The sequence below is a fragment of the Rhinopithecus bieti genome, unplaced genomic scaffold (assembly GCF_001698545.2).
Source record: "Rhinopithecus bieti isolate Rb0 unplaced genomic scaffold, ASM169854v2 scaffold_10685, whole genome shotgun sequence".
Taxonomy (NCBI): domain Eukaryota; kingdom Metazoa; phylum Chordata; class Mammalia; order Primates; family Cercopithecidae; genus Rhinopithecus; species Rhinopithecus bieti.
In genome coordinates, this window is record NW_016806950.1 from 1,652,573 (window position 1) to 1,667,773 (window position 15,201).

Here is a 15,201-nt window from a genome sequence, read left to right on the forward strand (position 1 = left end):
GGCCATAGTAATATTACTTAAAAAAAAAAAAAAGCTGGCGGGTGCAGTGGCTCACGCTTATAATCCCAGTACTTTGGGAGGCCGAGGCAGGCGGATCACCTGAGGTCAGGAGTTCGAGACCAGCCTGACCAACATGGAGAAACGCCGTCTCTACTAAAAATGCAAAAATTAGTCAGGTGTGGTACACGTCTGTAATCCTAGCTACTCAGGAGGGTTAGGCAGGAGAATCGCTTGAACCCGGGAGGCAGAGGATGCAGTGAGCCAAGATTGCACCACTGTATTCCAGCCTGGGTGTCAGAGCGAGACTCCATCTCAAAAAAAAAAAAAAAAAAAAACACCAAGCTCAGATTACTTTGAATCCAAAAGCAGAGAAGGGTGACATGAAAGCAATAACTAAATTGCTCCTTTATTTGAAATTCATGTTAATACTGAAAACAACTTTTTTTCTTTTATCTTTTTTTTTTTTGAGACAGAGTCTCATTCTGTCGCCCAGGCTGGAGTGCAGTCGCGCGATCTCGGCTCCCTGCAAACTCCGCCTCCTGGGATCATGCCATTCTGCCTCAGCTTCCCTAGTAGCTGGGACGACAGGCACCCACCCCCACACCGGGCTAATTTTTTGTATTTTTAGTAGAGATGGGGTTTCACTGTGTTAGCCAGGATGGTCTCTATCTTCCAACCTCATGATCCGCCCGCCTTCGCCTCCCAAAGTGCTGGGATTACAGGCGTGAGCCACCGTGCCCAGCATTTTTTTTTTTCATGGAGTCTCGCTCCATCATCAGGCTGGACTGCAGTGCAGTGGCTCGATCTCTGCTCACTGCAACCTCCACCTCCCAGGTTCAAGTTATTCTTCTGCATCAGCCTCCTGAGTAGCTGGGACTACACGCGCCCACCATCACGCCCGACTAATTTTTATATTTTTAGTACAGACGGGATTTCACCATGTTAGCCAGGATGGTCTCAATCTTCTGACCTCATGATCCGCCTGCCTCGGCCTCCCAAAGTGTGGGGATTACAGGCGTGAGCCACCGCACCCTACTCAACAACATTCTGTATACATCTCTAAATGAGACTCAGATGAAAAAGGGCCAAGGCTACCTTTGAACAACTTTGGCAATGAAGTCATCTGTGCAGATGAGTGCATCTGACAGCCCTTTGTAGAGTTTACAGCTCACATGTGTTGAGTCCTGCACATCCATTACCACTGTAAGACAAAATACATAGGAAATTATTTGAGATAGATTTAGCTTCTGACTTTCCAAAAAAGACACAGGGACCAAACCGTTCAGTGAGAGGTGTTAGCCACCCACACAACTCACCACACACCAGGGAGTCATTCACAGGGTGCTGAAAAGATACGCTGAACCGAGACTCTGAGAGAGGACATACTTCAAATTGGAGGAGCCCAGGAGAATCTAAAAGGCAAAGAGAAAGATCATAAAACAACCAAATATAAGACTTCACACAGGTCGGGCATGGTGGCTCATGCCTGTAATCCCAGCACTTTGGGAGGCCAAGGCGGATGGATCACCTGAGGTCAGGAGTTCAAGACCAGGCTGGCCAACATGGCGAAACCCCAACTCTACTTAAAAAAAAAAACAAAAGGCCTGATGCAGTGGCTCACGCCTGTAATCCCAGAACTTTGAGAGGGTGAGGTGGGCTCATCACCTGAGGTTCGGAGTTCAAGACGAGCCTGACCAACATGGAAAAAACCCATCTCTACTAAAAATACAAAATACAAAATTAGCCGGGCATGGTGGCGCATGCCTGTAATCCCAGCTACTCAGAAGGCTGAGGCAGGAGAATCGCTTGAACCTGGGAGGCAGAGGCTGCGACGAGCCGAGATCATGCCACTGCACTCCAGCCTGGTCAACAAAGAGTGAAACTCCATTTCAAAAAGAAAAAAAAAAGGCGAGGTGCAGTGGCATATGCCTGTAATCTTAGCACTTTCGGAGGCTGTGGCGGGCAGATCATGAGATCAGGAGTACATCATCCCGGCCAACATGGCGAAACCCCGTCTCTACTAAAAATACAAAAATGAGCCAGGCATGGTGGCACATGCCTCTAGTCCCAGCTACTTAGGAAGGTGAGGCAGGAGAATCGCTTAAACCCGGGAGGCGGAGGTTGTAGTGAGCTGAGATTGTGCCATTGCACTCTAGCCTGAGCAACAGAGTAAGACTCCGTCTTAAAAAAAAAAAAATTAGCCAGTATGGTGGCACAGGCCTGTAATCCTAGCTACTCAGAAGGCTGAGACAGGAGAATCGTTTGAACCTGGGAGGCAAGGGTTGCAGTGAGCCGAGTTCATGTCACTGAACTCCAGCCTGGGCAACAGAGCAACACTCTCTCTCAAAAATAAAAATAAAAAAAAAAGACTTCACACAAATAACATTCCTTAAATATACAGACTGAAATTCTTTCTCTCCCTTCCTTGGAAACTAAATCGCACACTTTTTTCACATACAAAATCTACTATGTCATCCACAGATGATAGAAGGAATCAGATTCCAAGGAACCTGCCAGTTTGTTATAAATTTCTCCAGAACAAAAGTAGCTAGACTTTCAATTTTCCAAGATGAAGAAATTTAATCCCTAAAATGTAAAAGTGAATTCTGAAAATAAAAGTGGCTGAGTGTCTCATTCTACTTGATAAGCAGATATCCAGAACCACTGCCATAAACTCTGCTTTCTATCAAGTATTTGCAGCTGTTAGATGTGCAGCCCATAGTTTGGCAAGCAGAGATATAGAGGCTCTAATCTAAAATAATGTGTTTATTCCACATATACATATATCTAGCCATCATCATATGTTCTTATGCCAGATGTGCTAGCAGCCTAGACACAAGGATCATATACTTTCTTTGTAAAAAGCATGCCTCTCTGTAGGATTAGCTCCATAACTACCTTATGAAAACTTTTTTTTTTTTTTGAGGCAGAGTCTCGCTCTGTCGCCCAGGCTGGAGTGCAGTGGCTGGATCTCAGCTCACTGCAAGCTCCGCCTCCCGGGTTTACGCCATTCTCCTGCCTCAGCCTCCCAAGCAGCTGGGACTACAAGCGCTCGCCGCCACGCCCGGCTAATTTTTTTGCATTTTTAGTAGAGATGGGGTTTCACCGTGTTAGCCAGGATGGTCTCGATCTCCTGACCTTGTGATCCGCCCGTCTCGGCCTCCCAAAGTGCTGGGATTACAGGCTTGAGCCACCGCGCCCGGCCAAAATTTCTCATTTCTAAAGCAATTCTTATTTCCACGAGAAGTATCTCCTGGCCCAGCACAGTGGCTAACGCTTGTAAATCCCAACACTTTGGGAGGCTGAGGTGGGAGGATCGCCTGAGACCAGGAGTTCAAGACTATCCTACACAACATGGAAAGACCCCATTTCTACAAAAAAAAAAAATGTTGCTGTATAAATATGCACAATGAAATAAGTATAATATAAACTTCTTTAAAATTTGACTAGATGTAGTGGTGCATGCCTACAGTCCAGCTACTTGAGGAGCCTGAGGGAAAAGTATCACTTGAACCCAGGAGTTTGAGGCCAAAGTGAACTATGACTGTACCACTGCTTTCCAGTCTTGATAACAGAGCAAGACCCTTTATCAAGAAAAAAAAGGCCAGGCGTGGTGGCTCATGCATGTAATCACAGCACTTTGGGAGGCTGAGGCAGGCAGACCACTGAGGTCAGGAGTTCAAGACCAGCCTGGCTAACACAACAAAACCCCGTCTCTACTAAAACTACAAAGATTAGCCTGGCATGGTGGTGGACACTTGTAATCCAAGCTACTTCGGAGGCTGAAGCAGAAGAATTGCTTGAACCCAGGAGGCAGAGGTTGCAGTGAGCCAAGATCACACCACTGCAGCCTGGGTGACCAAGCAAGACCCCATCTCGAAAAAAAAAAAAAAAGATATCTGATTTGCCTTCCCTGTTTCATATTGTCTACCATTGGCACTGACACATGTCTATCAACAGAGCGCTTCTGACTTCAGATTTTTAAAATTAACTGTGGTTAGCTAGAACAGCCAAAATTTACAGCAAGGCTTCCAACAGCCAACTGTGTTTGAAAATCATCAGCATTTAGGCCAGGTGCCGTGGCTCACGCTTGTAATCCCAGCACTCTGAGAGGCCAAGGCGGGTGGATCACGAGGTCAGGAGTTCGAGATCAACCTGGCCATGATGGTGAAACCCCGTCTCTACTAAAAAAAATTTTTTAAAGTAGCCAGAGGCTGAGGCAGCAGAATCGCTTTAACCCGGGAGGCGGAGGTTGCAGTGGGCCAAGATCATGCCACTGCACTCTAGCCCGGGCAACAGAGACTCCATCTCAAAAAAATAATAATAAAAGAAAAAAAGAAAAGCATCAATCAGCATTCCAGAATCCTGAGAGAAAAAAGGGCTAAACCTTCTTAAAGCTGTAAGATTAAGTTCTCCAAACAATGGGGAGAGAAAATATACTCAGGACTAAACCTGGGAAGCACTCTCCTAACAACCCAAAATTTAACCTAAAACTGGCCAAGCACAGTGGCTTACACCTATTATCCCAACACCTTGGGAGGCCGAGTTGAGAGGATTGCTTGAGCCCAGGAGTTAGAGACAAACGTGGGTAACAGAGAGAGACACAGTCTCTACAGAAAAAAATTAGCCAGGCTTGGTGGTACATGCCTATAGCCCCACCTACTTGGGAGGCTAACAGTCTCTACAGAAGAAAATTAGCCAGGCTTGGTGGTACATGCCTATAGCCCCACCTACTTGGGAGGCTAAGGCAGGAGGATCGCTTGAGCCAAGGAGGTAGAGGCAGCAGTAAGCTGTGATCATGCCACGGCGGTTCAGCCTCGGCAAGAGAGTGAGACCTTATCTCAAAAAAAAAAAAAAAAAAAAGCCTCTCTCACTATACCATTCCAAGTTCCACCTCATGTATATCTGCTATAAGGTACAGGCCCTAAAATATCCAGTTATATTACTATGTTCAGAAAAAGAGTTAAGAACATTGCAATAAGCAGTAGTCTCCAAATGCTAATCTACAGACTGGTTCCATCAAAATGATTTGTGGAGTTTAGATTCCTAACTCTTCCCGCTGAGATTATCAGTTCATCTGCATGTGGAAACAAAGCATCTGTGATTTTTTTTTTTTTTTTTTGAGAAGGAGTCTCACTCTGTCGCCCAGGCTCAAGTGCAGTAATGCAGTCTCAGCTCACTGCAACCTCCGCCTCCTGGGTTCAAGTGATTCTCCTGCCTCAGACTCCCAAGTAGCTGGGACTACAGGTGTGCACCACCATGCCCAGCTAATTTTTGTATTTTTAGTAGAGCCAGGGTTTCACTATGTTGGCCAGGATGGTCTCGATCTCTTGACCTCATGACCTGCCCACCTCAGCCTCCCAATGTGCTGGAATTATAGGCACAAACCACTACACCCAGCCTGGTGTTTCGTTTTTGATACAGGGTCTTACTGTGTTACCCAGACTGGAGTGCAGTGGTGCAATCTGAGCTCACTGCAACCTCTGCCTCCCAGGTTCAAGCGACAAACCCGCCTCAGGATCCCGAGTAGCTGGGACCACAGGCGCACACCACATCTGTCTACGTTTTACTAGCGACGGGGTTTTGCCATGTTCCTCAGACTGATTTCAAATCATGGGCTCAGCTGATTTGCCCACCTTGGCCTCCCAAAGTGCTGGGATTACAGGGGTGAGCCACCACACCTGGCCACAATCTGTAGTGTTAAAAGCTCCACAGGTTTGATTTTTTTTTTTTTTTTTTTGAGACAGAGTCTCACTCTGTCACCCAGGATAGAGTGCAATGGCATGATCTAAGCTCCCTGCAACCTCCGCCTCCCGGGTTCAAGCAATTCTCCTCCCTCAGCCTCCCAAGTAGCTGGGACTACAGTTGTGAACCACAACGTACAGCTAATTTGCTTGATTTTTATGCCAAAAATGAAAAAAAAGAAAACACTTTAAGTTCCACAGGTGATTCTGATGGGCCACCAATTAAAAAACCACTAGAAAAGTAAGTTTCCATCCTCCTGTAAGCATATCAAAGGAAAGGCAGTACCTTCTTTCAGAATAGTTCTTTTGACACAGCTTCCAATGAGGGTGTTATAGGCCACTTGGTGTCTGATCAGATTTAGGATAAGAGGAACTCGGCCAGGGTGCTGAAAGGTGATTTTGCTAACAAGGGTTCCCTGTAGACTTCGGCCATCTGGAAGAGGAGCATCCTTGTTGAGGAAATAGCAGTGCTGCTGACCAGGAAGAGCCTGGGCAAAAAGAACAGTTAACAAGTGCTATTTAGTTACCTATTGTATTCCAACCACAAAATACCCCGAAAAAATCTGCTCAAAAAAGTGCAGAAAAGTCTCCACAGTGAATGTTTTCATCAGCTGATATTATAAATGCCAATCAATTACTCATTAGGCTGAAAAGATGTCTTTTTAGTAAATGCACTATGCTAGCGGTTTCCTAACCTAGCTAACATAAAAACTACCTTAGAAATCTATATTAAAGAGGTTCCTAAACCATAAATGCAAAATCTCTTTTTTTTTTTTTGAGACGGCGTCTCCCTCTGTCACCTAGGCTGGAGTGCAGTGGCACAATCTTGCCTCACTGCAAGCTCCGCCTCCTGGGTTCATGCCATTCTCCTGCCTCAGCCTCCCGAGTGGCTGGAACTATAGGCACCCGCCACCATGCCCGGCTAATTTTTTTTTATTTTTAGTAGGGATGGTGTTTCACCATGTTAGCCAGGATTGTCTCCATCTCCTGGCCTCGTGATCCACCCACCTGGGCCTCCCAAAGTGCTGGGATTACAGGCGTAAGCCACTACACCCGACGACAAAATCTCTATTCTTAATAAAACACCTACATAATAATAATGCAGCCAGAATTTGGTAACTACTACTTTAGTCTATTGTCAAAGATTCAAATAAATTCAAGTCCAGATGAGGTTTTGGAACATTCCATTATTATTATTATTTTTGAGACAGGGTTTCACTCCCATTACCCAGGATGGAGTACAGTGGTGCAACCTTGGCTCATTGCAATCTCCACCTCCCAGGATGAAGCCCCTCAGCCTCCCGAGTAGCTGAGACTACAGGCGTGAGCAACCACGTCTGCCAAATTTTTGTTTTTTTGGTTTTTTTTTTCTGTAGAGACAGGATTTTGCCGGAGGCTGAGGCAGGAGAATCGCTTGAACCTGGGAGGCAGAGGCTGCAGTGAGCCGAGATTGCACCACTGCACTCCAGCTCGGGCACAAAAAAAAAAAGACAGGCGCGGTGGCTTGGGCCTGTAATCCTAGCACTTTGGGAGGCTGAGAAGGGTGGATCACAAGGTCAAGAGATAAAGACCAACCTGGCCAACACGATGAAACCCCATCTCGACTAAAAATATAAAAATTGGCTAGGCGTGGTGGCGCACACGTATAGTCCCAGCTACTCAGGAGGCTGAGGCAGGAAAATCACTTGAACTCACTCAGGAGGCAGAGGTTGCAGTGAGCCGAGATCGCGCCACTGCACTCCAGCCTGGGTGACAGAGCAAGACTCCATCTCAAAAAAAAAAAAAGAAGAAAGAAAAAGAAAAAAAGAGTGTATCACCCAAAATTTCTTCTTCTTTTTTTTTTTATATTTTTTAAGACAGTCTCACTCTGTTGCCAGGCTGAAGCCCAGTGGCGTGATCTTGGCTCACTGCAACCTCTGCCTCCCGGGTTCAAGCGATTCTCCTGCCTCAGCCTCCCAATTAGCTGGGATTACAGACATGCGCCACCACACCCGGCAAATTTTTGTATTTTTAGTACAGATGAGGTTTCACCATGTTGTCCAGGCTGGTCTCAAACTCCTGATCTCTAGTGATCCACCCGCCTTGGCCTCCCAAATTCCCAGGATTACAGGTGTGAGCCACTGCGCCTGGCTAATCACCCAAAATTTCAACAAAGAAACGTACATTGTTGTTTCCTAATGGAAGATCATGCCCTTTTACTTCAGTACATTTCTGAGATTTCTTTTTTATTTTTGAGATGGAGTCTTGCTGTCACCCAGGCTGTAGCACAATGGCATAATCTTGTCTTACTACAACCTCTGCCTCCCGGGTTCAAGCCACTCTTCTGCCTCAGCCTCCCGAGTAGCTGGGATTACAGGCACCCGCCACCACATACGGCTAATTTTTTGTCGTTTTAGTTAGAGACGGGGTTTCACTACATTGGCCAGGCTGGTCTCAAACTCCTGACCTCGTGATCTGCCTGCCTCGGCCTCCCAAAGTGCTGGGATTACAGGCGTGAGCCACTGCGCCCAGCCCATTTCTGAGATTTCTGTAATTTCCTGCCTTACTAAGGAAATAGGACATGATCCAGCAGTCTTGAAGAAACTTATCTGACCTCAGTAATGCTATAAAGGAAGATTATGATCTTGGGTCCAAACATAACCTATAACATTCTAGCTCCCTAAGGCTTTACTTACAGCATAAAATCTCATGTTGTGATTCAAAGGTATGGGGTCAGGGTCCTTTGATAGTTCAAACTGAGTGATCAGTTCATAGAGGGGTGCGTAAGTTGGTTGAGTTTCAAACAACGGAATTCCTGGAAAAACAAGAATCAATATAATGATCATGTTAAGATGAAAACACTGACAGCTTGGTTTCCCCTTCATGATTTCTACATTCATTCACCCAAAAGACTACTTACTAAGCATTTACTAGTACAAAGCACCATAACATCTATACCAGTTAATACTTCAATGAGGCATGTAAGACTGAAAGACATCACGATAACCTGACTTTGAAGTTTCTTTTTCACACTTATAACAAATACTAGATCCTGATGCTCAAAACTCACCTGTGCAGCTCTGCAGTTTCTGAACAAATGCTCTAGATACTGGGATTGGCTGGGGAAATTTCAAGAAGAAACAGGCAGGAAGATCAACACTGTTGGCACTGGTGATTGAGGAGAAGGAAGGGGTCCTTCAAAAAAAAGAGGGTGGAAGGGTTGGATTTTGACTTCATATAAAAATGAAAACCCAAACACCTTTTTTTTTTTTTGAGACGGAGTTTCCCTCTTAATGCCCAGGCTAGAGTACAATGGCGCAATCTTGGCTCACTGTAACCTCTGCCTCCCGGGTTGAAGGGATTCTGCTATCTCAGCCTCGAGAGTAGCTGGGATTACAGGTGCCCACCACCATGCCCAGCTAATTTTTGTATTGTTAGTAGAGACGGGGTTTCACCATGTTGGCCAGGCTGGTCTCAAACTCCTGACCTCAGGTGATCCACCTGCCTCGCCTCCCAAAGTGCTGGGATTACAGGCGTGAGCTACCACGCCTGGCCATAAACACCTATTCTTAAACATGTATGTATCACACAGACACATGAGTACAAACTTTCAAAAGCTCACTCTGTGAAACTTCCCCAAATTCCCAAACATGCTATTGGTTAATGCTGTAGTATTTTATTAAACATTTATCGTGAGGCATGTTCTCCAGTTACTATTCCAATGTAACTTCAAATGAACATAAGATAAAAGGGGGCACTCATTAAACCAGAGGAATTAGCACAGTTCTCTTATTTCCCTCTCAGTGCAGAGAATGTGTTCTATGAGCAGACTTTGGAGAGGAACACTCAGATATAGAACAAAAGAGAAATCAATTAATGGATAAAACAAAAGGCCAACCTCTAGAAATTCAAGTAGGGTAAGAGCCAGGTTAAAACTTGTTCCATGCTGCACTTTGAGAAAAATTGACTTTGCTAGTCTAAAATTATATTTAACTTACCATTTATTGTCAACTGGATGCGACCCCATAATTAATGGTGCAATTGGGAGTTTGTACATAGCAGATGTTCCTTCAATTGTCACTGATGAATTCATGCCCAAAGATCGAGAAACTGGGGATAGGAAAGAAAAAGGGTATTCCTCAAAGTAATACAAATGACGGGGAGCACAGTATGTTTTAAAAGGTTAATTTTTGCAATATTTGTCAGCCATAATTTATCAGATGCTGTTATTCCCTTATTTATTTTATTTTATTTTATTTTATTTTATTTTATTTTATTTTATTTTATTTTTTTGAGACGGAGTCTCACTCTATTGCCCAGGCTGGAGTGCAGCGGCGCGATCTCGGCTCACTGCAAGCTCCACCTCCCGGGTTCACACCATTCTCCTGCCTCAGTCACCCGAGTAGCTGGAACTACAGGCGCCTGTCACCATGCCCGGCTAATTTTTTGCATTTTTAGTAGAGATGGGGTTTCACCATATTAGCCAGGATGGTCTCGATCTCCTGACCTCGTGATCCACCCACCTCGGCCTCCCAAAGTGCTGGGATTACAGGCATGAGTCACCGCACCCGGCTTTTATTTTTTTTGAGACGGCCTGTAGTTCCTATAAAACTTAGAAATCAGGCCAGGCGTGGTGGCTCACGCCTGTAATCCCAGCACTTTGGGAGGCTGAGGCGGATGGATCACAAGGTCACGGGTTCAAGACCAGCCTGCAGAAGATGGTGAAACTGCATCTCTACAAAAATACAAAAATTAGCCAGGTGCGGTGACAGGCGCCTATAATCCCAGCTACTCAAGAGGCTGAGGCAGGAGAATCACTTGAACCCAGGGGGCAGAGTTTGCAGTGAGCCGAAATCGCGCCACTGCACTCCAGCCTGGGTGACAGAGTGAGACTCTGTCTGAAAAAAAAAATTAGAAATCCTGGAAGTTACCTTTCTAACCAACCAATAATTATTTTGTCAGTAAATAAAACACAAAACAATGCAGTCCAAAACATCATTTTTGAAGGGCTCAGTATCAATATTTACTTATTTTTTCCTCAGAATGCATTTAAGTAGGATCAAAATAAAAGGACAGGCTGGTGCACTGGCTCACGCCTGTAATCCTAGCACTCTGGGAGGCCAACACAGGAGGATGGCTTGAGCCCAGGGCTTCGGGGGCTGCAATGAGCTGTGATCAAATCACTGTACTCCAGCCTGGGCAACACAGTGAAACCTACCCTGTCCCCCATGCCAAATTATAATAGCAATAAAGGAGCCTGACACCGAGGCTCACGCCTGTAATCCTAGCACTTTGGGAGGCCAAGACAGGTGGATCACTTCAGGTAAGAAGTTCAAGACCAGCTTGATCAACATAGTAAAACCCCATCTCTACTAAAAATACAAGAATTAGCTGGGTATGGTGGTGCACGCCTGTAGTCCCAGCTACTTGGGAGGCTGAGGCAGGAGAATCGCTTGAACACAGGAGATGTAGGTTGCAGTGAGCTGAGATCACACCACTGTACTCCAGCCTGGGTGACAGAGTGAGACTCCATCTTAAATAAATAAACAAACAAATGAACAATAAAGGGATGGAGTCAATGAGGGAAGCTACAAAGGGACCTAAGGAGGTATTAGTCCATTTCACTTTTTTTTTCTTTTTGAGATGGAGTTTTGCTCTTGTTGCCCAGGCTGGAGTGCAATGGTGCAATCTCGGCTCACTGCAACCTCCGCCTTCCGGGTTCAAGCAATACTCCTGCCTCAGCTTCCTGAGTAGCTGGGATTACAGGCATGTACCACCACACCTGGCTAATTTTGTATTTTTAGTAGAGACAGGGTTTCTCCATGTTGGTTAGGCTGGTCTCAAACTCCTAACCTCAGGTGATTCACCCACCTCACCCTCCCAAAGTGGTGGGATTACAGGCGTGAGCCACCATGCCCGGCAGTCTATTTCTCTTTATCTTTTCTTGTATTAAGGGCAAACAGAAAATAACGTCCATTACTATAGTTCTTTAATTTAGAAAACTAACTTCACGTTTTTTTTTTTTTGATCAGTAACTCACTACGTTGCCCAGACTGGAGTACCATGACTGTATACACGCAAAATCATGGTATGCTACAGTCTCAAACTCCTGGGCTCAAGCAATCCTCCTGCCCAAACCTCCCAAGTAGCTAGAACTACAGGCATAAACCACCATGCCCATCCTTCTTCGCTTTTAAAACAATAAGTAAGCTGATTATCTCAGGTCAGATGGTTGGTATCTCTTCTTATGACTCGCTCATTTACTTATTTATTCAAATACTTTCTTTTTTTGAGATGGAGTCTCGCTCTGTCACCCAGACTGGAATGCAGTGGCACGACCTCGGCTCACTGCAACCTCTGCCTTCCGGGTTCAAGTGATTCTCCTGCCTTAGCCTCCTGAGTAGCTGGGATTACAGGCACGCGCCACCATGCCCAAGTAATTTTTGTATTTTTAGTAGAGACAGGGTTTCACCATGTTGGTCAGGTTGGTCTCGAACTCCTGACCTCATGATCTGCCCACCTCAGCCTCCCAAAGTGCTAGGATTACAGGCGTGAGCCACTGTGCCCAGCCCAAAAGTACTTATTAAGCTACTTATTATACTATGTATGTGTGTATATATGCATTGTGTATATACATATGTGTGTATGTACTTGTGAACTGATGTATACATATGTGTGTGAGGTGTTGTGTGTATAAGGTGCAAATAGTAAGGTCAGCAAACTCATTAGAGAATAGCAAACCGGAAATTAAAGGCAACCTGGGCACCAAACAAAACCTTTAATTCCTTTAAAATTAAAGTCTTACCATTATTCTCATGCAAAATGATGGGAGATGCAGTCTTGTCATCCAGCAGGTCAGAAGGAGAGACATAGTACTTGAGGTTCATTAAATGACCTATGAAAAATAAAACTCATAACTGTATCTTTATCAGGTAAATTACAAATACAGAAAAACATAAACATTTATTATATAAACCTATATTCAAGAAAGTAGCTTAAGATATATGAAGAGTCAATCACCAAAACAGCTTATGAAATATGGCAGGCATGGTGGCTCACACCTGTAATCCTGGCACTTTGGGAGGCTGTGGCAAGAGGATTACTTGAGTCCAGGAGTTTGAGACCAGCATAGGCAACACAGTGAGACTCCATCTCTAAAAGTAATAATAAAGGCTGGGCGCAATGGCTAATGCCTGTAATCCTAGCACTTTGGGAGGTGAGGCAGGTGAATCACCTGAGGTAAGAAGTTCAAGACCAGCATGGCCAACATGGTGAAACCCTGTCTCTACTAAAAATACAAAACATTGGCCAGACGTGGTGGCTCATGCCTGTAATCCCACAACTTTGGGAGACTAAGGCAGGTTGATCACAACATCAGGACATCAAGACCATCCTGACTAACATGGTGAAACCCCATCTTGACTAAAAATACAAAAAATTAGCTGGGCATGGTAGCACGTGCCTGTAGTCCCAGCTACACGAGAGGCTGAGGCAGGAGAATCGCTTGAACCCAGGAGGCGGAGGTTACAGTGAGCTGAGATCGCGCCATCGCACCCCAGCCTTGGCAACAGAGCGACACTCCATCTCAAAAATAATAATAATAATAATAATAATTAGCCTGGCCTGCTGGTGAGTGCCTGTAGTCTTAGCTACTCAGGAAGATAAGGTGGGAGGTCAAGGATACAATGAGCCATGATCGTGCCACTGCACTCCAGCCTGGAAGGCAAAGCAAGACCCTGTCTCAAAAAATAAAAATAAAAAACAAAGAAATATGACAGGCACCCGGGTGGGGTGGCACACACCTGTAATGCTAGCACTTTGGGAGGCCGAGGTGGGCAGATCACGAGATCAGGAGATCAAGACCAGCCTGGCCAGCATGGTGAAACCTCGTATCTATTAAAAACACAAAAAATTAGCCAGGCATGGTGGCACACGCCTGTAGTACCAGCTACTTAGGAGGCTGCGACAGAAGAATTGCTTGAACCCGGGAGGTGGAGGTTGGAGTGAGCTAAGATCATGCCACTGCACTCTAGCCTGGGCGACAGAGCAAGACTCCATCTCAAAAAAACAAAGACATATATGACAAGATTACGTATGGATTCTGGGACTAACAATTTATTTCACACAATTGATTTAAAAAAAAAAAAAAGGCCAGGTGAACTGGCTCACGCTTATAATCCCAACACTTTGGGAGGCTGAGGCCGGAGGATCACTTGAAGCCAGGAGTTCAAGTCTAGAGTGAGTTATGACTGCACCACTGCACTCTAGCCTAGGCAACATAGTGAGACCCCCATCTCTAAAAAAATTGTTAAAGTGGCATGGTGGCACTTGACTGAAGTCTCAGCTACTCGGGGCTAAGGCGGGAAGATCACTTAAGCCCAAGAGTTAAGGGCTGAAGTGAGCTATGTTCCTGCCATTGTACTAAGGGACAGAGAAAGGCTCTGTCTCAAAAACAAAACAAACAAACAAAAATGGGAAGGATAGGTATTGACAGCTTAGAAATCATCACAAAAAGGTCAGGCGCAGTGGCTCATGCCTATAATCCCATCACTTTGGGAGGCCAAGGCAGGCAGCTCACCTAGGGTCCGGAGTTCAAGACCAGCCTGGCCAACACGGTGAAACCCCATCTCTGGTACAAATACAAAAATTAGCCAGGCATAGTGGCACGTGCCTATAATCCCAGCTACATGGGAGGCTGAGGCAGGAGAATTGCTGGAACCCGGGATGCAGAGGTTGCAATGAGCCAAGATCGCGCCACTGCACTCCAGCCTGGGAGACAGAGTGAGACTCTGCCTCAAAAAAAAAAAAAAAGAAAGAAATCATCACGAGATACACAAATATCTTTATTTTCTCCCTCTGCTTATATGTTTATAAACCCAAGATGAGGCCAGGCGCAGTGGCTTATGCCTATAATCCCTACCCTTTGCAATGCAGTGGCAGGAAGATCACTTGATACCAGTTCAAGACCAGCCTAGGCAACTTAGTAACACCATGTTTCCATAAAACAATAAAAATTAGCCAGGCATGGTATCCTGCACCTGTAGTCCCAGCTACTCAGGAAACTGAGTTGGGAGGATTGTTTGGGCCCAGGAGGTTGAGGCTGGAGTGAGTCATGATTGCACGACTGCACTCCAGCCTGGGCAACAGAGCAAGACCCTGTCTCAGAAATAAATAAATAGGACTAGTGCAGTGGCTAATACCTGTTTGTAATCCCAGCACTTTGGGCAGGCGAGGAGGGAGGATCATTTGAGGTCAGGAATTTGAGACCAGCCTGGCCAACATGGTGAAACCCCATCTCTACTAAAAATACAAAAATTAGTTGAGTGTGGTGGCACATGCCTGTAATCCCAGCTACTCGGGAGGCTGAGGCAAAAGAATCACTTGAACCAGGGAGGCAGAGGTTGCAGTGAGCCAAAATTCTGCCACTGCACTCCAGCCTGGTGAGAGCCTGTCTCAAGAAAAATAAACAGGCTGGGGT

At 45.4% G+C, this 15,201-nt stretch overlaps 1 protein-coding gene across 1 annotated transcript in view; it reads right to left on the reverse strand.

Annotated features, from left to right (window-relative positions):
• The window catches only part of MED1 (mediator complex subunit 1), a 51,308-nt gene that overhangs the window by 10,016 nt on the left and 26,091 nt on the right, over nucleotides 1–15,201 (reverse strand). Inside the window, exons 7-13 of the mRNA XM_017879021.1 lie at nucleotides 12,529–12,618; nucleotides 9,722–9,833; nucleotides 8,794–8,918; nucleotides 8,420–8,538; nucleotides 6,031–6,232; nucleotides 1,317–1,412; nucleotides 1,096–1,201 (exon numbers count right to left, since the gene is read on the reverse strand). Of these exons, the coding sequence (XP_017734510.1) occupies nucleotides 1,096–1,201; nucleotides 1,317–1,412; nucleotides 6,031–6,232; nucleotides 8,420–8,538; nucleotides 8,794–8,918; nucleotides 9,722–9,833; nucleotides 12,529–12,618 (850 nt within the window). The remainder of the gene's footprint in view (nucleotides 1–1,095; nucleotides 1,202–1,316; nucleotides 1,413–6,030; nucleotides 6,233–8,419; nucleotides 8,539–8,793; nucleotides 8,919–9,721; nucleotides 9,834–12,528; nucleotides 12,619–15,201) is intronic.